The sequence below is a fragment of the Dama dama genome, chromosome 11 (assembly GCF_033118175.1).
Source record: "Dama dama isolate Ldn47 chromosome 11, ASM3311817v1, whole genome shotgun sequence".
NCBI lineage: Eukaryota > Metazoa > Chordata > Mammalia > Artiodactyla > Cervidae > Dama > Dama dama.
The window spans coordinates 57,374,241-57,401,213 of record NC_083691.1 but is presented as its reverse complement, the minus strand read 5'-3'; the positions used below and the strand labels follow the sequence as shown (position 1 = coordinate 57,401,213).

The window sequence follows — 26,973 nt, the reverse complement described above, 5'->3', positions numbered from 1 at the left end:
CTTAACTAGAAAGTCCCTCAGAATCATCCATATACAAGGCTTCTAACACATTCAAAAACAAATGGCAAATTTCAGTGTGTATTTCTGTACATATTCACAATGGAGACACACATCCATCCAAAATTCTCTTGATGTTTTACCACAATCAGCAGTGTGGAAACTGGGGCTACTGCACATACCTCTGTGAGCAGCCACTCACTGGACCCTGCACAGCAAATGGCCCCAAACATAAGCTTTGCAGAGGCTCAACCCTCAGGGTGGCAGGAGCAGCAGCGGTGCCCAGAGGACAATCTGTCCCCAGGCTGGGCTCGGGTGGAAATGTCTGTGGAGCCTGAGGAAGACACCACAGTCGTGGGGGCCTATGCCTGAGCGCCTCTTCTGTGTAAACAGGGGTCAAGGCATCACTAGAACAGCCTCCCTGAGCTCCATCTTTCTCCCCAGAAGGATGCTCACACTCTGTATTCCCTCCAAGCAATGGCTGCCGCGTCTCCCAGGAGCACCTACTAGGTTCCCAACTGACCTCATGGCTGCACAGAATTTCAGTCATGTTGCCGGGAGGACACCCTAGTCTGGCTGTGACATCCCCACTGCCACTTAATCCCTTCAAGGCACTTGCTTCATGACTTGACCAGCAGATCATCACTCTCACTAACCAACTGGAGAATACAAAGTTGCCTGCACTACAGTGGTTTTTGGCCTTTGAGCAGCTCAGAGCTCACATATGTAAGGAACCATAATAACATTGTCTAAAAATCCTCTTTGACTTTCCTCATCACTGAATTCACTGAGTAATTACTCAAAATGCTTATCCACTGTCAAAATTTTCTCCTGTGAAACTAGTAATGTGCACTTTTTGCCGCTCTTTTAACTTAATTTTCATTGGAGTATAGTTGATGTGCAATGTTTTATTAGTTTCTGCCATACAGCAAAGTGAATAAATCACATATATGTACACATATATCTACTCTTTGTGATTTTTTTCCCATATAGGTCATTATAGAGTATTGAGTAGAGTTCCCTGTGCTATACAGTGGGTTCTTATTATTACTAGTTATCTCCTTTATAAATGGGTTCTATCCCTGGGTTGGGAAGATCCCCTGGAGGAGGGTGTGGCCACCCACTTCAGTAATCTTGCCTGGAGAATCCCCATGGACAGAGGAGCCTGGCAGGCCTACAGTCCACACGGTTGCAGAGAGTTGGACATAACTGAAGCGACTGAACATGCACTTTACATATATTAGTGTGTATATGGCAACCCCAGTCTCCCAGTTTATCCCTCCTCTCCTTCTCCCCTTGGTAATCATAAGTTTGTTTTCTTTGTCTGTGACTCTATTTCTGTTCTGGAGGTTCATTTGTATCATTTTTTAAGATTCTACATGTAAGTGACATCATATGATATTTGTCTTTTGCTGTCTGACTTGCAAAAAGCTTTTGCATAGCAAAGGAAACCATAAACAAAGCAAAAAGCCAGCCCTCAGAATGGGAGAAAACATTTGCAAATGAAGGGATCGACAAGGGATTCATCTGCAAAATATACAGAGAGCTCATGCAGCTCAATATCAAAAAACAAACAAACAACCCAGACAAAAAGATGGGCGGGAGATCTGAAGCTAGGAATATGCCTTTTCCCACCCTGAGATGATTCTAGTGCTACAAGCTGCACCTGTGTCACTGTACCTGAGTTACAGTCTGCATGGCCACGTCCCTCTTCATGAAAGACCCCTGTGTTCTACTGTAACTTTTTAAAAATTTTACTAGTACATCAGAGTGGTAGCTAAGGTGATTGATTGCAATTCATCTCTATTACACAAGTTTATTGCTATGAATTCAGCTTTCTTTCCTCCAACAAGTTTTGATACACAATATTTTTTTCAATTCACAATGAGCTCTACTTTTCTCTTTGGGTTCTTCTTTGACTCTAGCTTTTTGAAAAGCAGTTTCTTATTTATTTTCGAAATACTTGAAGATTTTTCTGATTGCTTTATGTTCCTGACTTTGAATGTTATTTCCTTGTTTTTGTAGAATATACTTGATACAGCTAGAATTCATTTAATTTTATTGACTGTCTTGTGGCCCACAATATGACCTGTCTTAGCTTTGGTTTAGAAAGAAATCCATATTTGACTCCTGTTCACCCATGTGTTCCCTGAGTGTCAGTTATGCCCTGATGGCTGATGTCTCTGACCCGCTCTCTGTGTCCTCACTGGCCCAGGAGGTAGGGCTGCTTGCACCATAGGCTAAACCTACTGCAGAGCCCTTTGCTTTTCTGGCCCCTCTGAAATCTGGCAGATTCCGTGTCCCCTGGCCCATGAGTCAGACCAGTGTTCGTAGATGTGGAATGTGTTGTTTTTAGTAGTCAATGATGCTAGCAAGCCATACCTTTGTCATACATTAAACTCACAGGGAAATACGACCCCCACCTTGTTTATGGAGTCCACCTGAGAGATCTCGTATCATTTTGGGAAAAGACTTCATGTGATTTGATGCCAACTGTAGAACAGAGTGCTTCCAAATACAGTCTGGAATGTACCTCCAGCTAGAGGAAATCAGCCACCAGACCACCACCAGAACGCTACCAGGAAGCCCAGAAAGAGTTCCCAGATCATTTTCAGATGACTTTGTTTATTCTGAGACAATTTTGGGGCTTGTGTTCTAGTTAGGAGGGTTTGACCTTTGAAATTATAGTTTCTGTACATATATTAACATTTTACTTAGTAATACTTTCACCTGGTCATTATGTCAAAGCACACTAGGGGGCAGTCAAGTCAAAATTTTAATAGACATTTTTCTCCTGTTGCTAGTTCCTGTCCAAAGACTATTTGTCTATCATGTTGTAGTGTGTGCTAAGTCGCTTCAGTCCTACTCTTTGCAACTCTATGGAGTTGCAAATCCCAGGCTCCTCTGTGCATGGGATTCTCCAGGTAAGAATACTGGAGTGGGTTGTCGTGACTTCCTCCAGGGGATCTTCCCCACCCAGTGATTGAAGTCACATATCCTGCATTGGCAAGCGGGTTCTTTACCACTAGGGCCATGTGGGAAGCCCCTATCACATTGTAGATTTAATGCTAAAAGGGGGATTATTCAGACTACACCTCGCCTCCCTCCTCTCTTTCTCTGTCTCTCTGTCTCTCTCTGCAAATGTTAACATTGAAACAAATTTTGTTAAAAGATTTTTCATTATTTCTTTTTTTTCTGTATATTTTCAGTGTAGATTGAACTATCATTAATACCAACACTACAAGTTGGAAACAAAGGTAAATTACTTTACTGAATCAGGGAACTTCTGCAGCAAGCCACGAACTGCAACCGTTGGTTGCTCTTGTCTGTAGGGTAACCACAATTGTTATCGACTTGCAAATATTTGCTTTAATTTTTTCCACAGAATTAATCCATTTCTCTTCTTCATTTTGCTTTAAATAAATCAGTTTGGTGCAATCAGATTTTATGGGATAATATATGAATTAGCCAATTCTCATAACTCATTTCAAACTGTGCCTAGTGCTTTTAGAATTTCAGAATATGAGAGCACCAGTCTCTTGGTTGAAGATGTTCCCAATTTACCAGAGAAAGAATATGAAGTATGAAGAGGGTATGTCTGAGGAAGTTTGTAATGAGTTATCATAGCCCACAGATCTTTGTTAAGGTTTATAATTTCTTTCTGTGACTGTTTGAGGGAGTTCTGAATCGACTTTATTATTACTTTTTTTAAATTTCTAGTTCTTATTCTCTGCATGTCCTGATAAGTTCTTTAGAAGAATGTACATGAAAATTTCTGGAAAGCTGAGGGCTCTTGATACTTCAAAGAGCATTTAACTTTGGGTGATCCATGGTTCCTGGCCAAAGAAACTAAGCAGATATGAAATTCACTCCTGTAAGCCTGCTGCTCCTCTAAGGCCGAAAATCACCACTTTCACTTACTGATGCAGAAACTGTACACTTCAAGAAGAGAAATGACCACTAGCTATTTCATTCAATCCTTGTTTCTCTGGTTCTGAACTTTCAATTTGGGCAACTGGAGATGAAAATCATTAAAGATCATTTTGGTTGCTTTAAAAAATCAGTTTAAGTGATTTAATAACCTTGTTTTTTCCAATGATTCTTAATTATTTTTTCCAAAAATCTGTATTACAATTTTGTACATTTCTGAAACTGTTAAAAATGAAATAAAAAGAATTGATCCTAAGATTCTCAGCTTTTGTCTCAATTTATCTTCAGTTGAGTACATTGCATAGGTTTGATAAGCAAAAATGAAGACAAATCATCACTAGCAGATGTTTCCTATAAGAAATTTAAGAAGAAATCCTCATGTTGATGCTGGGAAGAAACCAACACAATATCATAAAGCAATTATCCTTTCATTAAAAATAAATTTTCATGTGTTTGTTAGCCATCTGTATGTCTTCTTTGGACAAATGTTTGTTTATTCTTTGGCCCATTTTTTTATTGGGTCATTTATTTTTCTGGAAACCTGCTCAACATCACTCATTATCAGAGAAATGCAAATCAAAACCACGATGAGGTACCATTACAGGCCAGTCAGGATGGCTGCTATCCAAAAGTCTACAAGCAATAAATGCTGGAGAGGGTGTGGAGAAAAGGGAACCCTCTTACACTGTTGTTGGGAACGCAAACTAGTACAGCCGCTATGGAAAACAGTGTGGAGATTCCTTGAAAAACTGGAAATAGAACTGCCATATGACCCAGCAATCCCACTCCTGGGCATACACACCGTGGAAACCAGATCTGAAAGAGACACGTGCACCCCAATGTTCATCACAGCACTGTTTATAATAGCCAGGACATGAAAGCAACCTTGATGCCCATCAGCAGACGAATGGATAAGAAAGCTGTGGTACATATACACCATGGAATATTACTCAGCCATTAAAAAGAATTCATTTGAATCAGTTCTAATGAGATGGATGAAACTGGAGCCCACTATACAGAGTGAAGTTAGCCAGAAAGATAAAGACCAATACAGTATACTAACGCATATATATGGAATTTAGAAAGATTGTAACAATAACCCTATATGCAAGACAGAAAAAGACACACAGATGTACAGAACAGAGTTTGGGACTCTGTGGGAGAAGGCAAGGGTGGGATGTTCTGAAAGAAAAGCATTGAAACAAGTATACTATCAAGGGAGAAACAGATCACCAGCCCAGGCTGGATGCATGAGACAAGTGCTCATGGCTAGTGCACTGGGAAGACCCAGAGGGATGGGATGGGGAGGGAGGCGGGAGGGGGGATCAGGATGGGGAACACATGTGAATCCATGGCTGATTCATGCCAATGTATGGCAAAAACCACTACAATATTGTAAAGTAATTAGCCTCCAACTAATTAAAATAAATGAAAAAAAAAACAGATTTAATTATAAATAAAGAAATTTAAGAAGAAATCCTTCCTAATCATAGGAAATGACAGTTGATGGCAACTCAAATATACAGGGAGAAATAAAGGTGTCAAAAATAGAAAAGAAACAAAAATGAAGTTATAAATAACAATAACAGAACATTTACTTCTTTTGTGAAGTCTAAATCCAGGAAAAAAGCAATTGTAATAGATCTCAGGATAACAGTTACCTGTGCTGAATTACCAGGAACAGTTATTTATTGACTTGGAAGGTGAATAAGTGGATATGTCTTAAGAGTTTGAAATATTCTCTACTATCATGCAGATAGTGAATATTCATAAAAACTGTATTCAGTTGCACGTTTAAACACTTCTTTCTTTTGCTCTCTATGTGTTTTATCTCAATTACAACTTTAAAAGACCAAAGCTAGACTCAAACAAATATGAAAAAAAGCTTAAGATGAGTATATATATGAACACTCATTGAAGAGAAGTATAAAATCTGCCTGGGAAAGAGCTAAAGAAGGAGAAATCTGGTAGAGGAAACAGAAGGAAACATTTAAACCTGTGTTCTCTCCACTTGGACAGCATAAATGTTAACTCTATTTAGGTACAAACACAGAGAATATTTTGTTACTTCGCTGACATGAGAGGCCAACTCTTTCCCTTGGTCTCTGTCCACAGAGCTGCCCCAACCAGGAGATTTGCATGTTGCTCCCTAGGGAGGACCGTCCCTTGCAAGTCTGAGATAAAAGCTCAGCTCTGGTCTTGCTCTGAATTATCAGGACTCCTCAGTTCACACTTCTGAACATGAGGTTCCCGGCTCAGCTCCTGGGGCTCCTCCTGCTCTGGGTCCCAGCTGAGGATGGAGGGGGATGAGAAGGGAAGGTGTTGGTGTGAGGGAGGGTGGGCTCCGGGGCAGCCTTGGTCTTCATGAGTCTTTGTCCACATGTTAGATGCAAACCTCTATAAAGTTCAGTGATGTTTTATGATGAGAGAATGAGGATGGATACAGAGGGAACAAACACGTGTGCTCTGGTGAAGACTGTGACATAGCAAGTGTGGGCAAATGGGCATGAGCCCTAGAGATCTCTTTTTACATTGTGAGCCTCTGATACATTTTGAAATGGGATGTTTTCAGTATTAATCGGAATCTAAACTAATTTAGCCTAAAGTAAACAACAAACAGAAAATTCTGTGTATGACTGTGAAGTGTGTCTTAAATCTTATCCTTTTCTCTGATGATTTTAGGATCCAGTGGAGACATTGTGCTGACCCAGACTCCACTCTCCCTGTTTGTCGTCCCTGGAGAGATGGCCTCCATCTCCTGCAAGTCAAGTCGGAGCCTCCTGCATAGTGATGGAAAAACTTATGCGTATTGGCTCCTACAGAAGCCAGGCCAGTCTCCACAGCGACTGATCTATCAGGTTTCCAACCGTGACACTGGGGTCCCAGACAGGTTCACTGGAAGTGGGTCAGGGACAGATTTCACATAGCCAGCAGAGTGCAGGCTGAGGATGCTGGAGTCTATTACTGTTATCAAGGTACAGAAGATCCTCCCACAGTGATACAGCCCTGAACACAAACCTCCCTGCCTGGGTGGCTCAGCTGCTCAAAGTGCATCTTCTCTGGGGAACTGACAGCGGATGCTCTGAGTCTGTGTAAGAGGGAGATAGTGGAGATCTCAGGAAACAGGTTGCAGTGAGGGGTCTGGACCACGAGAGCCTTGGCTACACTTTAGGTACCACACGTTAGCAACAGTGTTGGCAAGGCAGAAGCAGCAAGAGAGCAGAGGGTGTCCAAGTTTTTCCTGTAGTTTTCTTAGCTTTGTCAGTCCTTTGTGGATATTCACAGGTCACGACATTTTTTTTTGTTTAATCTCTGTGATATGCACAGAGAGTGAGTTCAGATTTGCAGTTTTTTAATTGGTTTGTTTGTTTCTTTTGTACTGCCCCAGTCTTAGGGGAATCATTTGCTTGGTATCCAAGGACTGTGAGCATGCATGTGAAAATCTGAGGGCACATGACCAGAGGGACCACTATGATTATTATAAGCAGAATAATTGCCAATATCCATTCCATAGTATACTTTGAAGTCCTGGTCTCCAAGACCCAAAGCAATCAATATCAAATGTATCAAAAAAAAAAAAAAAAAGACCTTACTGAAAAAGTCAACTTTTTAAATCAATTTGCATAACCGAGTTTCAATTTCCCTAAAGAGTTAAGCTAGTCACAGCAAGTGGTGTTGGCCGCAGCACACAGGCACCTCCTTGCTCAGTTAAAAGAGAATCACGTTATTGTTCAGTCACTGGTTGTGTTCAGTTCCTTGAGACTGCATGGACTGCAGCACACCAGTCTTCCCTGTCCTTCACTATCTCCTAGAGTTTGCTGGAATTCATCTCCATTCAGTCAGTGATGCTATCTAACCATATCTTCTGCCACCCATCCAATGCAGTGCTGGAGATGACTCTTGAGAGCCCCTTGGACAGCAAGGAGATCAAATCAGTCAATCCTAAAGAAAATCAACTCTGAATATTCATTGGAAGAACTGATGCTGAAGCTCCAATACTTTGGCTACCTGATGTGAAGAGCTGACACATTGGAAAAGACCCCGATGTCGGGAAAGATTGAAGGCAAAAGGTGAAGAAGGTGGCAAGAGAGAATCAAGGACAATCTTATGATTAAAATCAACTTTGGCCAGAGAGCCTAAGGAATTTTGTTGGCAGCTATTGCCTTAGCAGTAGATTCTGCAATATTCTCAAGAGTTAAGAATAGGTTCCTGGGCTTCCCTGGTGGCTCAGTGGAAAGAATCTGCCTGTCAGCGCAGGAGAGACAGGATCGATCCCTGATCCGGGAAGATCCCACATACCGTGGAGCAACTAAACCCGTGCACCACAACTACTGAGCCTGTGCTTTAAAGCCCACAAGCCACAATTACTGAAGCCCATGAACCTTAGCGTCCATGCTCTGCAACAAGAAAATCCACTGCAATAAGAAGCCCACACACCACAACTAGAGAGTAGCCCATGCTTGCCACGACTAAATGCCCACACAGCAGTGAAGACCCACAGTCAAAAAGAAATACATAAATAAATATAAATATAAATAAATAACTGTAAAAGAATAGAATAAGTTCCTGATCATAGCCTCACTTGTATTCATTTCTAACCAGGGAAGTAAGAATCTGTTCAAGGAAGCTAATTTTGAGTCGAAAGCACCTCTTGGTGAGTCCTTCTTATATCAACAATGTAAATTCAGGGCCGTTGACCATTGAGATGTCTCTGTCTGGGGGCACAGTTATGTAGCCTAAGAGGCATTGCCTGGTTGTGATCTAGGTATTTATAAGTGCAGGGAGAATGATAAATGTCAAAGAAAACAATGAATCCTGTTGGGTCACAAACTACTTCCAAAAAAGTGGCACTGTTCATGAATTCTAGGTTAGCATCAAAGTTTTTAATGATAGGTCGAGCAATCCAGAAACTATCCTCCTTATCAAAGGACTGGAGTGTACTGATGTTGTCATTATCTTTCCAGTCCAATGCTAGAGCAAAAAAAGAAAAGAAGGAAGTGTTTCATGTTTATATAAAGTAGCAAGTCTTGACCTAGTATCTGGGCAGAAGGAGTCTACATCAATATCAGCTACTTCTCTTCCTCATCAATTTGATTTAGAAGCCTCTAGTATCTGTAAGGACCAGATGTCAGGCAGAGTCTTCTTTAGCTGTGAGATGTGCACTTAAGACTCAAGCCCCTGAATTTCAGTGAGGAAAATTTGGTACAGTCTTCCCTGGTGGTACTGTGGTAAAGAATCTGCCTGCCAATGCAGGAGATGCAGGAGACGCAAGGGATGTGGGTTCAATTCCTGGGTCTGGAAGCACACACACACACACACACACCCAAAGGACACTCACAGAGTCGTAAACAGCATAGGTTCATCGCCTTTTGTAAAACCAGGAAGCAAAGTGGAAACCAAAGACACAACTCCCAAACTTCAGACGCTTTGTTCCATGTGTACTTTAGACAGTTTGAATCTTTCAGTAAATGTAGGCTTACACTACCACAAAAAGGCAGGTTGTGCTTGTTTTAGGAAAGATAGATAAGGGTCTTCATCATGGAAGAGGGTACCACCCGGTTCCTATGACATCACTAAACAGAGTAAAGTTGAGAACTAGTAAGAACTGAGAATTTAAAGACCACTTTTCCAGTGCGCCATCACCCTGTCCTCCCAGTACATCCCAAGGAAACTGAGGGATGCCAGTGAGACGCAAGAGAGAAACTGCCCCATGAATAATGACTGACAGGACTAACTGAATCCTGTGCCTCAAACCTGATGACTTGACAGTCACTCCATTGTGAGCAGAGAGGCTTGAACAGCAAATGAATGAATGGCCTCCACAGCTTTTGGATCCCAGATTTGGTGGGGACATTGCAATACTTAGACAATTAACAACCAACTGAACACTACACATTGCAATCTTATGTGACCACATTCTTGGATAGCACCTGGCAACCGACTGTATTTGTTGCAATCATGTGAAAGAAAACATGTTTGAAAACTGCAAGAAAGAAGCACACATTGCCCTAGACAGTTCAGTTCAGTTCAGTCGCTCAGTTGTGTCTGACTCTTTGTGACTCCATGATTCACAGCACGCCAGGCCTCCCTGTCCATCACCAACTCCCAGAGTTTACTCAGACTCATGTCCATCGAGTCGGTGATGCCATCCAACCACCTCATCCTCTGTCGTCCCCTTCTCCTCCTGCCCTCAATCTTTCCCAGCATCAGGGTCTTTTCAAATGAGTCAGCTCTTCGCATCAGGTGGCCAAAGTATTGGAGTTTCAGCTTCAATATCAGTCTTTCCAATGAACACCCAGGACTGATCTCCTTTAGGATGGACTGGTTGGGTCTCCTTGCAGTCCAAGGGACTCTCAAGAGTCTTCTCCAACACCACAGTTCAAAAGCATCAATTATTCAGCGCTCAGCCTTCTTCACAGTCCAACTCTCACATTCAAACATGACCACTGGAAAAACCATAGCCTTGGCTAGACAGAACTTTGTTGGCAAAGTAATGTCTCTGCTTTTTAATATGCTGTCGAGGTTGGTCATAACTTTCCTTCAAAGGAGTAAGTGTCTTTTAATTTCATGGCTGCAATCACCATCTGCAGTGATTTTGGAACACAGAAAAATAAAGTCAGCCACTGTTTCCACTGTTTCCCCATCTATTTGCCATGAAGTGATGGGACCAGATGCCATGATCTTAGTTTTCTGAAAGTTGAGCTTTAAGCCAACTTTTTCACTCTCCTCTTTCACTTTCACCAAGAGGCTCTTTAGTTCTTCACTTTCTGCCGTAAGGGTGGTGTCATCTGCATATCTGACATTATTGGTATTTCTCCCGCCAATCTTGATTCCAGCTTGTGCTTCATCCAGCCCAGCATTTCTCATGATGTATTCTGCATAGAAGTTAAATAAGCAGGGTGACAATATACAGCCTTGACGTACTCCTTTTCCTATTTGGAACCAGTCTGTTATTCTATGTCCAGTTCTACCTGTTGCTTCCTGACCTGCATACAGGTTTCTCAAGAGGCAGGTCAGGTGGTCTGGTATTCCCATCTCTTTCAGAATTTTCCACAGTTTATTGTGATCCACACAGTCAAAGGCTTTGGCATAGCCAGTAAAGCAGAAATAGATGTTTTTCTGGAACTCTCTTGCTTTTTCCATGATCTAGCAGATGTTGGCAATTTGATCTCTGGTTCCTCTGCCTTTTCTAAAACCAGCTTGAACATCTGAGAGTTCACAGTTCACGTATTGCTGAAGCCTGGCTTGGAATATTTCAAGCATTACTTTACTTTACCTGCACTAGACACGACGCTTTCAAATAAAAGGAGAGCACCACAGGGGTGTCGGTCCATAAGTGGCCACAAGAAGGCGCACATGCACAGCAATGGCCACAAGAAGGCTGGGTGTGTATGTAATGCTGCTGTTCAGTTGCAAAATTGTGTCCGAATCTCTCGCCACCCCAGGCACTGTAGCCTACCAGGCTTCTTGTGTACAATAATCCACACTTATCTTCAGTTTTGATTTCCACGGTTTCAGTTACCTACAGTCAAGTACGGTTCAAAAATATGGAGTGGAAATTCCAGAAATAAACAGTTCCTGAGTTCCACATTTCCAAGTAGTTTCTACAGTCTAGGACTGCTCACAAAAACAAACTTGAGCAAACAAAAGCAAATAATTCATCAGTTTTAACTTGCTTGTCATTCTTAGTAACGTGATGAAATCTCATCCCAACCTATTCAGTCCCCCAGGGAGGGGAGTCATCTGTTTGACCAGCGAATGTACACTGCTTATCCCGTCTCCCCATTAGTCACTTGGAGCCTTCTCTGCAATCAGATCTGTTGTCCTGGTATCACTGTGCTTGGTGTTAAGGATATAGTCTGAGAGTCTAATCAGTACTTCTTCTAGTATCTGGAGTCCTTTGCTGAAAGTAGGAATAACTGGTCTCTGCATGTCATCCTTTACACCATTTGGGCTACGTACATCAGAATGTGGGCTTCCCCGGTTGCTCAGAGGTCAAGAATCTGCCTGCCAGTGCAGGAGATGAGGGCTTGATCCCTGGATCGGGAAGATCCCCTTGAAAAGGAAATGGCAACTTACTCCAGTATTCTTGCCTATAAAATCCCACAGACAGAGGAGCCTGGTGGACTACAGTCCACAGGGTTTCAAAGAGCCAGACAGAACTTAGCGGCTAAACAACAATAACAATATGAGAATGTATTGTTAAGACAACTCAAGCTCTTCATGACGGGAAGTACAGGGTAACAAGACTTCCAGTGTGGCCCCGTTCTGTGGGAACTGCCAGCCACACTGTAGTCTCTTCTTGTCGCTGTTCAGTTGTTACTTCATGTCTGATCCTATGGTCTCTGTTATTGTTAGGCACTCAGTCGTGTCTGACTCTTTGTGACCCCATGGGCTGTAACTCGCCAGGCTCCTCTGTCCATGGGATTCTCAAGACAACAATACTGCCCTCTTCTGGGGAATCTTCCTGACCCAGGGATCAAACCCACATCTCCCTGCATCTACTGCATTTCAGGTGATTTTTTTATCCACTGAGCCACCGGGGAAGCCTATCTATATCTAAATCTATTTATCTATCTATATACATATACACAAAATCTGTAACTGTTTCATACAGTATTTTATTAGGTACAGTTAATTCAACTGTTCTGGCTATAATAAAATTGAATTTGAAATTTTAAAAAATTTAAATTCACAGTGAAATTTTAAATGCAGCAGAGGTACTTGACCCTGTCTGCAGTAGTGCTCCTGCTTTTCCTTAGGTTTATGGAGCCCCAACTCTGTCCTGCTCTGACAGGTGAAGATGGGTAAGCCTCTCCCCAAGTCAGAGGAGGATCAGGGATTAGAATAAAATGCTATCTGTTCAGGCAGGGAGAAATAAAAGACAGAGAGTGTGAGGATGGTTTCCCTAAAGGGTTTTAAACTCTCATAAAAGAAGGGGAGGTAAAGAGTTTTGCACTGCATTTCTTCCTGAAGCACATAGGAAGATATGATGTTAAGAGCAATTGTAGCCCTCTTGTGTCCATGAGGCATTAAGCCAATAATTGAAAAGTGAGTGTGGAAAAGAAGGTAAAACATAAATATGCAAAGAACCTAGGTCTTCCCTGCAGTCAGTGAGCTGGTTCACCATCACTACAAGCACCAACCTTCAGACTTTCTGTTGTTCTCTAAGCCATTACTATAGTGTTTTTTCTTTCACTTCTAAAATTATTCTAACTTATATAGAAAAGTTATGTCAAGGGAAGAGCTTGGGGAGGGTGAACTTAGATCTGCTTTTTAAAAGTAAAGGACAGTGATTCTCATAGGTCTGTGTGAGTGTTTGTGGGGAGTCAGAGGCAAGAAAGACAGGAAACCACAAGAAATCGTGTCCTCCCTGACATCTTAGTCATCCTGTGCCCATGGATGGAGAAACCAAATCATTTTGAAGAGTTCATGAATTCCACTTTCTCTGTCTCCATTTCTCTTGATATTTTAAGCTTAAAAGAGTCTCTTATCCTCCTTCATTCCTCCTTCCTCTCAGGATCATTAAAATAGAATTGCCATCAGAAACAGACAAGAAAATGAGAAAAGACCAAATCAGGGATTATGTGGCACTAGTATGTGTGTTCACAGATTTTCCTCCGTTCTTGCCTGCCCTTAAAGAGAAGTTGTTGACTCATCCAGCCAGATTCTTACCAGAGGTATATTTTGAGAATTTACAATGAAAACTTCCAGGCAGTCAGTGCTGGATTTTCAGGGAGGGAGGCAGAAAGGTGATTATGGATTCACAGCTTAGGGGAGGCCAGAGTGAGTCTTGATTGGGTTTGTGCATGTGAGAAGAAAGAACTTAGAACTTAGACCTACAGACACAGCCTGAGGAGCTCCATGGTGGGGACCACTGATCAAAGAGCCACAAGGACATGGGCTGGTTCTCATTGAAAGCCCATTTCATCAATGGACACGCCTGCCTGTCCTTCAGGTTTGGATCCATTGTTATCAATGTCCCCACATGTTCCCCAAAGGCAATGACTGTTAGATCCTTAGTGGAGGTTGGATGGACCCCTCCAGATGAAGTAGGCTTCACACAAGAATGTGTGGGAAGGAGCCCGAAAGTGAGACAGGAGAGTTGCTGTTCAGAAGGCAAATAGGTTGATGATCAGTGTAAAACAACAACTAGTGGGCACTGGGATTATTGAAGGACTTTATACTAATTACCTATAACATCACCAATTCAATGGACGTGAGTCTGAGCAGACTCAGGGAGACAGTGAATGACCGGGAAGCCTCACGTGCTGCCGTCCATGGGGTCACAGAGAGTTAGACATGACTTAGTGACTAAACAGCAATAACAATGCAAATTACACTGACATATCTCTATACCTGAGCGTTCTCCCACTCACTGATAGTCAATCTACTCGGTCGCTTTTGAAGTCTAAAGTCTTAGCGATTCTAGGCTGGCTAAGAAGAGAATTATCACAAAAGTGCTGCTTTTCTCCTGTCAAGGGGCATCATTTTCCTGCAGGTCCTTGTCAAGGGATGGCAAATTTTTCTCCTAAGTATTTCAGACATTTTCACAGGCTTGCTACTCCCATCTCAGGTCATAAATGGCCACAGTTCAAAGAATTCTTTCTCCAGCAGCCTTTGTTTTTGTCTTTGTTTCTGGTCTGCTCTGTGCCACATACCCATCTCACCATGTTAACCCAAGTCTCTACAAAGACCTGATGCCTCATGCACTCCCAGTGCCCTGAGCATTTCTTACCCCCATCTTTCTGGGGCTCAGGGGCAGCTGTCTGGTACCTGATTTTCCAGAGAGCAGGTCAGTGTAAAAAGACACTCTTCTCTGTTCCTCTTCAGCAGTGAGTGGGGACATAATCCTGACCCAGAGGCCAGTCTGGCTTGCCTGTATCTCTTGGAGGGAGAGTCACCATTTCTGGTCAAGCCAGAGCCAATGTATTTGGAGAAATATCTTGGATCCAAATATAACTTAGACAAAGACTTGAAGCCCCGTATATCTCAGATCTCTGCTTTGGCATGGAGCATCCCAGCCTCGTTCAGTGGCAGGGAAATGAAACTTATTCTGCCTTCAGCATCACTGCCCTGGAGCCTGGGCCCTTGCCGGGAGCCAACACACAAGACCCTACCCCTAAAAAGGCCATACGGGAGAAAACCTGATGGGCAAGGCGAATCAGGTTTTCAGGGGTTTCGAAAAAGTCAGCTCATGAGACCCTACCCCTAACAAGGCCATAAGGGAGAAAACCTGACAGGCAAGGCGGATCAGGTTTTCAGGGGTTTTCGAAAAGGCCAGCTCACGAGATCCCACCCATGACAAGGTCACAAGGAGAAAGCCTGACAGGCAAGGCAGATCAGGTTTTCAGGGATTTCAAAAAGCTGCCCCCGGCTCTCACCTTAAAGATGATATCTGTCTGTCTGATGCCTGCCTCAATGGACTACTCCCTAATTTCTCTGACACAGGCAGGAAGGCCTTCCCCGATCTCTTCCCAAATAAGAATCAATTTAGAACTTTAATCAGTAAGTTTCCCAGGTGGTGGTATTTTATGAGGTTATTCAGGGTGAAAGGAGAGTTTTAATTTAAACTCCTTTGCTGGTAGTTTGTTAGCCAAATGCATTTATGCGCTTGGTACTAATATGCATGATTGCTTATAATATCCTAATCATAAAATAGCATAAAGAACCTGATTGTATAAAAGCCCTAATAGATATAGAGCCCTTTTAAGGGGTAAAGGAGTCCTATTAGAAAACATAAGAAAAATTATTCTATAGGTGGTTATTGGGTTGTGATTTACTTGCTGTGTTTTGCTTGCTGTATTTTTGCCTTTAATGTGCTAAGGTTGTGTTATAAAAACCATTGTTAATATAGTTAAAGATCTAGAGAAATAAGAACTTAGCCCTAGTGTGGTAACAATGAGATGGTTGTTAATTGTCAGCCAGGAGTACTAGGCAGAAGCTGCCTCACTGAAGCTGCAGAGTCTGTATGGGGTAAACTTCTTAGATAAATGCAACTGACAACTTTTGCAGAAAGATTAATTTTTGTATTAACAAGAATATAATTCTACTCTGTACTATTTCCCTATGACCCTGTTACCTTTCAGTTAAGGTCACCATAAAAATGAAAATAGGTTTACAATCACCTGACCTGCATGAAATGTTAATAGCCTCAAGGCCAGAAGATCATGTGCTAAAAATTACTATAGAATTAGAAAGCAAAAAAATCCTGCTTTTCCTAAAAATCAAAATGATGTAATGCTAATCCTGTGTAATCATGAGTAAGCATCTTGTATCTTGAAAACATTCTGTGAAAGAGTATAAAACCAGTTGTCAAAAAGTAAAACACAGATTTGGCCCTATCAAGGCTGGTCTCACGTGTCTTCTCTCTCTCTCGCTGATGCCGTTCATCCTGAGGGTACCCCCTGGATCCTGTCGAGGCTGGACCCCGGCAGGCCCTCAGTTGTATTTCTGCAGGCAGGACTTGGAGGGGCCAAACTCTGGTGGCACAGCCTGTGCACAAATTTCTTGCTGCTCCCTTGGGCCTGAGTTTCTAAGGAATCTGCTTGCCACCAGGCTGCCAGGATCATGTACCAGAGAGACCCACTGACACTGGGAACTTCGGGCTGAAAGCCACATTTTTTTTTCTTGGTCAATGTAGCATTGCTGTCAGTGTCCTGAGTCTTTCCAATTTGTGCATCTGGTGACTCCTGCAGGCTCTCTTTGTACCTCCCTGTCCTCTCTGAAGCTGGGGAGGCCTCTACCTCATACCTTCCCTGGTGGGCCAGAGAAACTGGAAGGGGCACCTCCTGGAGCAACCCTCAGTCAGGGACTGAAGGAGGTGAATAAATATCTCTCAGCTCGCTCACATCTCAGGTGGAATAACTCAGTGACCTATGCTTCCGTTTCCAGATGGGGCTGAGAACCAGGTATGCTCCTCAGCAACAGGCCTGCTGGTGTACCTGTCACTGTCCCTCTTCTCTCCCCTTTCTCACTTTCCTCCTCCCCTGCTGGTGTTCCCTGGATCTCTCACACATGCTGCCTCGTCACAAGATGACTTCAGCTCATGACCATCCCTAGAGAGGAATAGTGTCCCTCCTTCTTCCAATTTTCAAATCACAGACAAGCCCCTTTTCGTAGATAAAAGTTATTCAGAAAGGGATTCTGGGAAGGGATGCAGATTAGAGTCCAGGTGAACACAGAGTAATGCTAAGCTAATAAATAGGCAATCTGGCTCACTTCTGTGATACTCCAGCATGCATAACACAAGTTGACCCTTGCTGAAGATTCCAATCAAAAATACAACACCATTGTGCCTCAGTCTAATACCATACAATGACCCTTTGTAAAACTCAAGATACATCTTTCTATTTCCCCAAAGGGGATGCTTTTTTATTTTTTAACTCACACACAATCACGTTTACATAATAAAATTGAAAGACAAAATTATAAGGCTAATCACTATAAGTAAACCTTATAAATAAATATAAGGAAAAAGAAGGTGCAAATTGAGATAGAGATATAAGTATAGATATTATATATAATATCTATTTAAATATTTAAATCTATTAAATATTTAATATATAAATATACATTTATATATATCTATAAATGTAGATATAGAGCTTTTTTTTCTTAAATTGGGGGGCCCAAGTCAGTCATGATAGCGTTTATAGTTTTATTTTTCCACTACTCACATTCCGCTTGCTCTGTGTAGCAATCCTTTTGCTGTATAGTAACTCTAGTCTCTTACTCCTTAACGGATTAAACTATTTGAAATTTGTCATGTACTGTGCTACTGCAGTGCTTCCCTGGTGGCTGAGATGGTAAAGAATTCACCTGCAATACAGGAGAACCGAGTTCAATTCCTAGAGAAAGGAATGGCAACCAACTTCAGTACTGTTGCCTGGAGAATTCCACGGACAGAGGACCTGGTGGGCTATACAGTCCATGGGGTCACAAAGAGTCAGACACAAAGAGTCGGACTAACACACAAACACACACGTGCTACTATATTCTTCCATTGACAGTAAAATTTTACCCTCTCTACTTGAGAATACTAAGGGGCACTCCAAGAAATCCCTACATCCTGGATATATTCCTCTCTGCCACTAGTGGGTATTGGCAGCTCTCATTTACCTGCACATTAAGGATAACTGCACAACTCAGTAGAGGTCAAAGAGGAAGACATTCTAGCCTCAATGATAGCCCCAGGTACCAAATACTGAGATCTTGTAAAATTTCTTTCAGTTTCTTGAAATCTATCATCCAGGATAGGACCTGTCTTAGATGAAAAAGTGGCAAGAAAAGCATGTTTTGAACACTGACAGGAACAGAAGAGAGCGTTCCAGGTGGTGCTAGCGGTAAAGAACCTGACTGCCAGTGCAGGGGCCATGAGAGACACAGTTTAGATTCCTGAGTCAGGAAGATCCCCTGGAGGAGGAAATGGCAACCCACTCCAGTGTTACTGCCTGGGAAATCGCATGGACAGAGCAGCCTGGTGGGCTACAGTTCATGGAGTCACAAAGAGTGGGACACAACTGAAGCAACTTAGCACGCACACGCACATAAGAACAAAAGAACATCCTGCTAAAAGAAGAGTGAAGTGAAGTGAAAGTCGCTCAGTCGTGTCCTACTCTTTGCGAGTCCATGGACTGTACCATGGAATTCTCCAGGCAAGAATACTGGAGTGGGTAGCCTTTCCTTTCTCCAGGGGATCTTCCCAAGCCAGGGATCGAACCCAGGTCTCCCGCATGGCAGGCGGATTCTTTACCAGCTAAGCCAATTCTGTGGCCTCCAAGGAAAAACACACTGCCCATAGGTAAATTTGAGCTGCTCTGCTCAGACTTGGGCATCTGGCAGACACTGCACCCGTGCTATGTTATGAGCAGCTATGCCCAACTCTGTCCAACCCTCTGCTAATTTTCATGTTACTGTAGATCAACCCACTGCCCTGGAGACTTATTAATGCTTCGATCACATCTTGTGCACATACCAGTCCCAGTCAGGACACAGAGTGAACATGAGGGCCCCCACTCAGCTCCTCAGTCTCCTTCTGCTCTGGCTCCGCCCAGGTAAGGATGGAGAACTTTAGGAATTTACTCTGCCTGTGTGGTCAGTACTTCCTGGTCCTACAGGCTAGTCCTCTTATATCATTAGTAATAACCTGGAGATGTGTTTTTATGCTTCTAATCTCAGGTGCCAGGTGTGACCTCCAGGTCACCCAGTCTCCATCCTTCCTGTCTGCATCTCTAGGATGCAGAGTCTCCATCACTTGCTGGGCCAGTCAGAGCATTGACAGTGAACTAGACTGGTATCCACAGAAACCAGGGCAAGATTCTAAGCTCCTGATCTATTATGCAACCAGACTGCACACCAGAATCCCATCCTGGTTCAGTGGCAGTGGATCTGGGACAGATTTCACCCTCACCATCAGCAGTCTGGAGGCTGAAGATGCTGCAACTTACTACTGTCAACAGGATCATAGTACACCTCCCACAGTGTTACACACCTAAACATAAACCACCCAGGGGAGCAGAAGTGTGAGGCTGGGCTGCCCCAGCTGCTTGGAGCATTTCAGAGATGCACCCATGCTTTGATGCCACTGGAAGGTCTGGTAGAAGGGGCAGGGAGCCTCCTCAGCACACTGACTCCTTGCTCCTCCTCAGCGTCAGCAGCATAGACATGACTCTTCCCCACCTGATTTAATGAAGGACAGATGATTATACCGGCAGAGTCTGGTTTATGACACCCATCAGAGTTCACTCAGCAAAAGAAAAGTCAGTCTACATATTCCAGGCAGGGATTTTTAAAAATACATAGAAACGTTTGTTCCAATGCTGCTCTCAGCCACATGTAAAATAGATAGGCAGTGGGAATTTGCTGTGTGATGCAGGGAGTTCTAATCCGGTGCTCTGTGACAACCTATCGGGGTAGGATGGGCTGGGAGGTGGGAGATTCAAAAGGGAGGGTACATACATATGCTTATGGCTGATTCATGTTGATGGATGGGAAAAACCAACACAATATTGTAATTATCCTCCAATAAAAAATAAAAAGGAAAAATACATGGAGTGTGAGTCTTAAATATAACCTTTCAAAGTCTGGGGAGTGTGATACTAGCTGAAGCAGTGGGAGAAATAAGTGATTCTCTGGTGCTCCAGGTGTGGGAATTGCGCCCCCTGGTGTGGGAATTGTAAGATTCAACATCGGCCATCAAGGGACCCAGAAGGATACTAACCCCATAGAGAACCAGGTAATAATAAGTGGACTTATTACCCAGCATAAGCTGTGGACCTGAAGAGCCGATGAACCTACTCTAACCCCACTCGGCTGTAGCCTGAGACCACCTGGAGAGTGTTTACTTAGGTAGATATCCATACATACCCTCACTTTTGATCCAGCAATAGCCCTTCTTGGTATTTACCAAAATTAGTTTAAAACTTATATTCACCTACCCATGGATTTAATAGCAGCTTTATTCATAGTTGCTCATATTTGGAAGTAATCAAGATGTTCGTCAGCAAGTGAATGGGTAAATAAAATGTTGCACATTCAGACTATGGAATATCGTTTCTGTTTAGTCACTAAGTCATGTCTGACTCTTTTGTGACCCCATGGATTGTAGCCCACCAGGCTCCTTCCGTCCATAGGATTTCCCAGGCAAGAATACTGGAATGAGTTGCCATTTCCTTCTCCAGGGGATCTTCCCAACCCAGGGATAGAACCCGTGTCTCCTGCATTGACAGGTAGGTTCTTTACCACTGAGCCACAAGGGAAGCTCATGGAATATTACTCAGCTCTGAAAAGAAATAGCTATCAAGCCATGAAAAGACACGGAGCAAACTTAAATGCATATTACTAAGTGAAAGACGTCTGTCTGGAATGGCTACATATTACATGATTCCCACTATATGACATTCTTAATAGCAGGATTATGAAGATTATTAAAAGGTTAGTGGTTGCCAGAGATTGTGTACAGTAGAGGAGAAGGATAAATAGGCAGAGCACAGAGAGTTTCCAGGGTTATGAAAGTATTCTGTGTAATGTTAAAATGATGAATGTGTTTCATTGAACATTTGTCCAAACCCATAGAATGTACAACACCAACAGTGATCCCTAAGGTAAACTATGGACTTCCAGTGATCTAAATGTGTCAATATAGGTTCATCAAATGTAACAGAGGTGCCACTCTGGTGAGTCATGTTGCTAACGGGGGAGGCTGTACTTTGTGGGGCAGGGAGCATAAGAGGAATCCCCTTACCTTCCAGTTAATTATTCGACCAGTACATTTTATTTCTTTTTTTTCAGAGTTGTCAATCTATTTTTTTCATTTATTTTTATTAGTTGGAGGCTAATTACTTTACAATATTGTAGTGGTTTTTGCCATACATTGACATGAATCAGCCATGGATTTACATGTGTTGCCCATCCTGAACCCCCCTCCCACCTCCCTCCCCATCCCATCCCTCTGGGTCATCCCAGTGCACCAGCCCCGAGCACTTGTCTCATGCATCCAACCTGGACTGGTGATCTGTTTCACACTTGATAATATATAAGTTTCAATGCTATTCTCTCAGATCATCCTACCCTCGACTTCTCCCATAGAGTCCAAAAGTCTGTTCTGTACATCTGTCTCTTTTTCTGTCTTGTATATAGGGTTATCGTTACCATCTTTCTAAATTCCATGTATATGCATTAGTATACTGTATTGGTCTTTATCTTTCTGGCTTACTTCACTCTGTACAATGGGCTCCAGTTTCATCCATCTCATTAGAACTGATTCAAATGAATTCTTTTTAACAGCTGAGTGATATTCCATGGTGTATATGTACCACAGCTTCCTTATCCATTCATCTGCTGATGGGCATCTAGGTTGCTTCCATGTCCTGGCTATTATAAACAGTGCTGCGATGAACATTGGGGTGCATGTGTCTCTTTCAGATCTGGTTTCCTCGGTGTGTATGCCCAGGAGTGGGATTGCTGGGTCATATGGCAGTTCTATTTCCAGTTTTTTAAGGAATCTCCACACTGTTCTCCATAGTGGCTGTACTAGTTTGCATTCCCACCAGCAGTGTAAGAGGGTTCCCTTTTCTCCACACCCTCTCCAGCATTTATTGCTTGTAGACTTTAAGATAGCAGCCATTCTGACTGGTGTGTAATGGTACCTCATTGAGGTTTTGATTTGCATTTCTCTGATAATGAGTAATGTTGAGCATCTTTTCATGTGTTTGTTAGCCATCTGTATGTCTTCTTTGGAGAAGTGTCTGTTTAGATCTTTGGCCCATTTTTTGATTGGGTCATTTATTTTTCTGGAATTGAGCTGCAGGAGTTGCTTGTATATTTTTGAGATTAATCCTTTGTCTGTTGCTTCGTTTGCTATTATTTTCTCCCATTCGAAGGCTGTCTTTTCACCTTGCTTATAGTTTCCTTTGTTGTGCAAAAGCTTTTAAGCTTAATCAGGTCCCATTTGTTTATTTTTGCTTTTATTTCCAATATTCTAGGAGGTGGGTCATAGAGGATCCTGCTGTGATTTATGTCAGAGAGTGTTTTACCTATATTCTCCTCTAGGAGTTTTATAGTTTCTTGACCAGTACATTTTAAACTTCATCTATGTTGGTGGTGTGGCAGTCATGTGTTCCTTTTCACTGCAGAATAATTCTCTTATATATGAATATATCAGAATTAATGTATTCATTCTTTGATTAAAGAGTTGTTTTTAGCTTTATGGATTGAGTTGTTTTTGGAATATTCTTTTCTTAATATTTATTTACTTATTTATTTGGCTGTGGAAGACAGGATCTTTTGTTTCAGCAAATGGGTTTTCCTCTAGTTGCAGAACAAAGACTTCGTTGCTCTGTGGCCTCTGGGATCTTAGCTCCCTGACCAAGGATTGAACCTGCATCCCCTGCATTGGAAAGTGAACTCTTAACCACTGGATCACCAGGGAAATCCCTGGAATATTCCTGCAATGTCTTTTGTGGGATTATACACTCGTTTTCCTTGGATACATTCCTAAGTGTGGAAGTGCCAAGTCATAGGATTAGGATGGGTTTGGTAAACACTGAAAAATAGTTTTCCAAAATGGTGAGTGTATTAAAAAATCCTCCAGCCATGTATACAAGTTCCAGTTGCTTCAGTCCTTTCCAATATGTGGTATTGTCAGACTTTTTATAATATCTGTATTGATAAAGATGAAGTGGTATTGTATTGCAAATTTATATTTCCCTAATGACCAATCATGCTGAAAGACTCTTTATATGTCTGCACGCTTGCTTAGTCACTCAGCCATATCTGACTCTACGACCCCATGGATGGTAGCCCACCAAGCTCCTCTGTTCAAGTGATTCTCCAGGCAAGAATACTACAGTGGGTAGCCATCCCATTCTCCAGGGGATCTTCCTGACTCAGGGATCAAAACTGAGTCTCCTGCATTGCAGACAGATTGTTTACCATCTGAGCCACCTGGGAATCCCTTTATATGTCTACATGGACATTTTTATGCTATTTATGTAGTATGAATCATATATAACACATAAAATATATATTTGAAGAACCTGCCTACAGTGTGGGAGACCCAGGTTCAATCCTGGGTCAGGCAGATCCCCTAGAGATGGGAATGGCTACCCACTCCAATATTCTTGCCTGGAGAATCCCATGGAGAGAGGAGCCTGGCGGGCTGCAGTCCATGGGGTCACAAAGAGTGTACACAACTGAGCAGCTAACATGTTCACTAGTTAATCTCTATTATTCTCTTTATGTTTGCTTTGTGAGTTGACATGTGTGTCCTGTTCAATAAATTTTGGCTACTTCTAGGGCCCAAAGATATTTTCCTAAACTTTCTTCTAGAAGCCTCAGTATTTTACCTCTCATATGAAAACTATAATTTATATTTTTGCCTAGTGTTAGATGAATCAGAATTTTATTTACATTTCCATATCTAATAGCGCCTCACCATTTATTGTGAAACAAAAATAAACAAGCAAAAAACTAGGAAATTTTACCCCACTTTAGTGCATCTGTTAGAAATCAAGTGATTGTGCATGTGGCTCTTTTTCTATTTTTAAGATTTTTAAACTCTTTATTGAATTTGTCATAATATTGCTTGTGTTTTATGTTTTAATTTTTTGGCCAGGAGGCACGTGGGATCTTAGCTCCCTAATAAGGGATCAAACCCACACCCCCAGCATTGGAGGGTGAAGTCTCAACCACTGGACCACCTGGGAAGTCCCAGCTCTTCTTGATTCTGCTCTGTCTCATTTGTCTGTTTGTCTCTCTATGTACCTAGGGTCCACACACTGTTGATCATTGTAGTTTTATAATAATCTAGAAGAATGATATTAGAAATCTACTGACTTTATTTTTATTCTTTAAGGTTTTCCTGGTTCTTTGAATTTCCACATAAATTCTAGGATCATCTTTTCAACTTCAAAAACTCCTTTGTGGATTTTAGTTGGATTACATTGACTCTACATGTCAAATTTGTGGAAATAAAATCTTAACAATATTGAATTTTCCAATCTACAGACAAGGAAAAATTCAGGTACTGACCCAGGCTCTGGACTTCAGAAAGAGTCACCATAACCAGCCGGGACAGTTAATTCTCAATAGATACTTAGCCTAGTATTAGCAGAACCCAGTGTATGTTCCTATGAGCTTCATCAGGAATGCATTCGTCTCTAATTTTGGGCTTTATTCTGGTTCAGTAGATTTGTTTAGGACAAGTACCTTGCCCACAGTTAGAGGCTTGCAGGTTAGAGATACTACAGAGTCACCCGCCTTGGACCACCCTCACATAGTGCTACAGGTCAGGAATAATCCTTTTATGCTATCTGCTGACCCTTGAGTTCAGACTGCACCTGTTGCTTTCTACATTCCCACAACTATTCTTGGAGTTACTGTGATGGAGTTCAGGAAAGCAGGGTAAAATTTCATGGAATATGATTAAAGCTTGTTTTATTCTGATTTCAACATTCAGTACATGGTATTAAATGACAAATCAGGAAAGTTGCAGAAAAAATTAATCCAGAGCTCTATAGCATTTTTTTATTCACCTGCAAATAGTAAGAAGGCCATATACTTTGATTCCTTCTTGGTGATGGTGTTGCCAAAAGCTGTGGTGGATCCGGCTGCTTACCGCTCAAAAGCCAATAAACAATCAGGTTGGTGGAAAGGAAAATTTGTTTTATTTCAGATGTTGGCAACTGGTGGGGGAGGGTGGCACACATCTGTCCAAAGGCCAACCCCCAACCACTGGCAACCAGTGGGCAAGAGTTTTGTAGACAGAAGGAAGGGGCTACATGCAGAAGCAGCACGGTCAGCTCTGACAGTCATCTTCAGATTGGTCACTGATGGTCTGACCAGCCTGGTTGTTTTAGGTACAGTTAATCTTCAGTTCCAGGGCCCATTTTTTCGTATTTCTTTGAGGCCAGTTCTTTGAATTGTGGCAGTTCATGTCCCGGGTACAGTCTGATCTTCACGTAATTACCTTCTTCACTTAGTGTCCTAGTATCTATAAAACAGCTCACAGGATATGGCTGAGAATATTATCTATAGCTCTTGAGAAAGAACTAAAGGTCCTTGACTATGCTTAATGACTACATTGTTATTTGGTCTCCTTTGATTGTTTTCCTTTGTTTTCATATGTTCTCACTTCTCTAATTAAACTTTTTCTTTGACTGAAGTTTTCCACAGACAAAAGGCAGGCAGAGGACATGGGGGGACCCAAGGATCATAGGGTACTACTCCATTTCAACAGCGTGACTATATGACCTGTTTATTCTTTTAGGTGTGAGACTATTTGCCCTGTTTAAATTTAATAGTGTGGAAAGTGCTGTGACATAACATTCTCCTTCAAAAAATGTGATCACTGCTCAAGCACTCTTCCCCAACAATGCAGAATTTTCCTGCTCCTCACAGATGTAACTCACAGAAGTAATGCAAATCTCTACTTCAAAGCCAGGATGATGGTATCCTCCAAAACTCAGTGGGTGTAGATAACTTTTTAATGTGAAATGACTTTGAATTTTTTTTTTTAATTTTTATTATTATTATTTTTTTTTCCAGTGGGTTTTGTCATACATTGATATGAATCAGCCATGGATTTACATGTATTCCCAATCCCGATCCCCCCTCCCACCTCCCTCTACACCCGATTCCTCTGGGTCTTCCCAGTGCACCAGGCCGGAGCACTTGTCTCGTGCATCCCACCTGGGCTGGTGATCTGTTTCACCATAGATAGTATACATGCTGTTCTTTTGAAATATCCCACCCTCACATTCTCCCACAAAGTTCAAAAGTCTGTTCTGTATTTCTGTGTCTCTTTTTCTGTTCTGCATATAGGGTTATCGTTATCACCTTTCTAAATTCCATATACATGTGTCGTATATGACTTTGAATTTTAAAAAACCTATTTAACAAGTATTCATAATTCTTAAGGAAATTCCCTGGGGGTGCAGGGATTAGGACTCTGTGCTTTTACTGCTAAGGGCGAAGGTTCAATCCCTGGTTGGGGAACTAAGATCCTGCAAGCCACAAAGTGCAGCCAAAAAATAACAGTAATAATTCCTAAATACAAAATAATCCAATGACTCTTCCAGGATTGAGTCTGATTTATTGTGTCTCCTCTGTCATGGAAATAAATGGCACCTAATTAAACCTATAAACCCAATAGTCCCCTATCCCTCTAACCAGTACTTGAGGTTTCAACATTTCTTCCCAATACTCAAGTCCACAACCCAGGTCCATCTAGCATGTCACTCAAAGCAATACCATGCCAAGAAAGACATTTAGAATAGAATGAACTCTGCAGGAGTCAGAGATTCCCTGACCATCCTCTGTACATCTGTAAAGAAACTGTGAGTATGAGGAAAAGAACAACTTGTAAATCTTTCAGCTATTTTTTCTCCTATTTTATTCCATAATTACAACAGCAGCAACATCCTTCTGCTTCGACTGCTTGATCTTAATAAGTTTCCTCTGCTTTTTTCCTCAAACTAATGGGAATAATACTGAACCTCTTAGTCATAATAAGAAAACTGGAAAAATCCAGTGTAGCACTGCTGC

The 26,973-nt window shown here is 42.0% G+C and overlaps 2 gene segments (V, D, J or C); both read left to right on the top strand.

Moving 5' to 3' along the window:
* Positions 1-26,973, top strand: part of LOC133064829 (immunoglobulin kappa variable 2-29-like) — a 134,492-nt gene that overhangs the window by 11,464 nt on the left and 96,055 nt on the right.
* On the top strand, positions 18,917-19,424 carry LOC133065545 (immunoglobulin kappa variable 1-39-like). The segment is given in 2 exon segments: positions 18,917-18,983; positions 19,108-19,424. Coding segments are annotated over 2 exon segments (369 nt in total).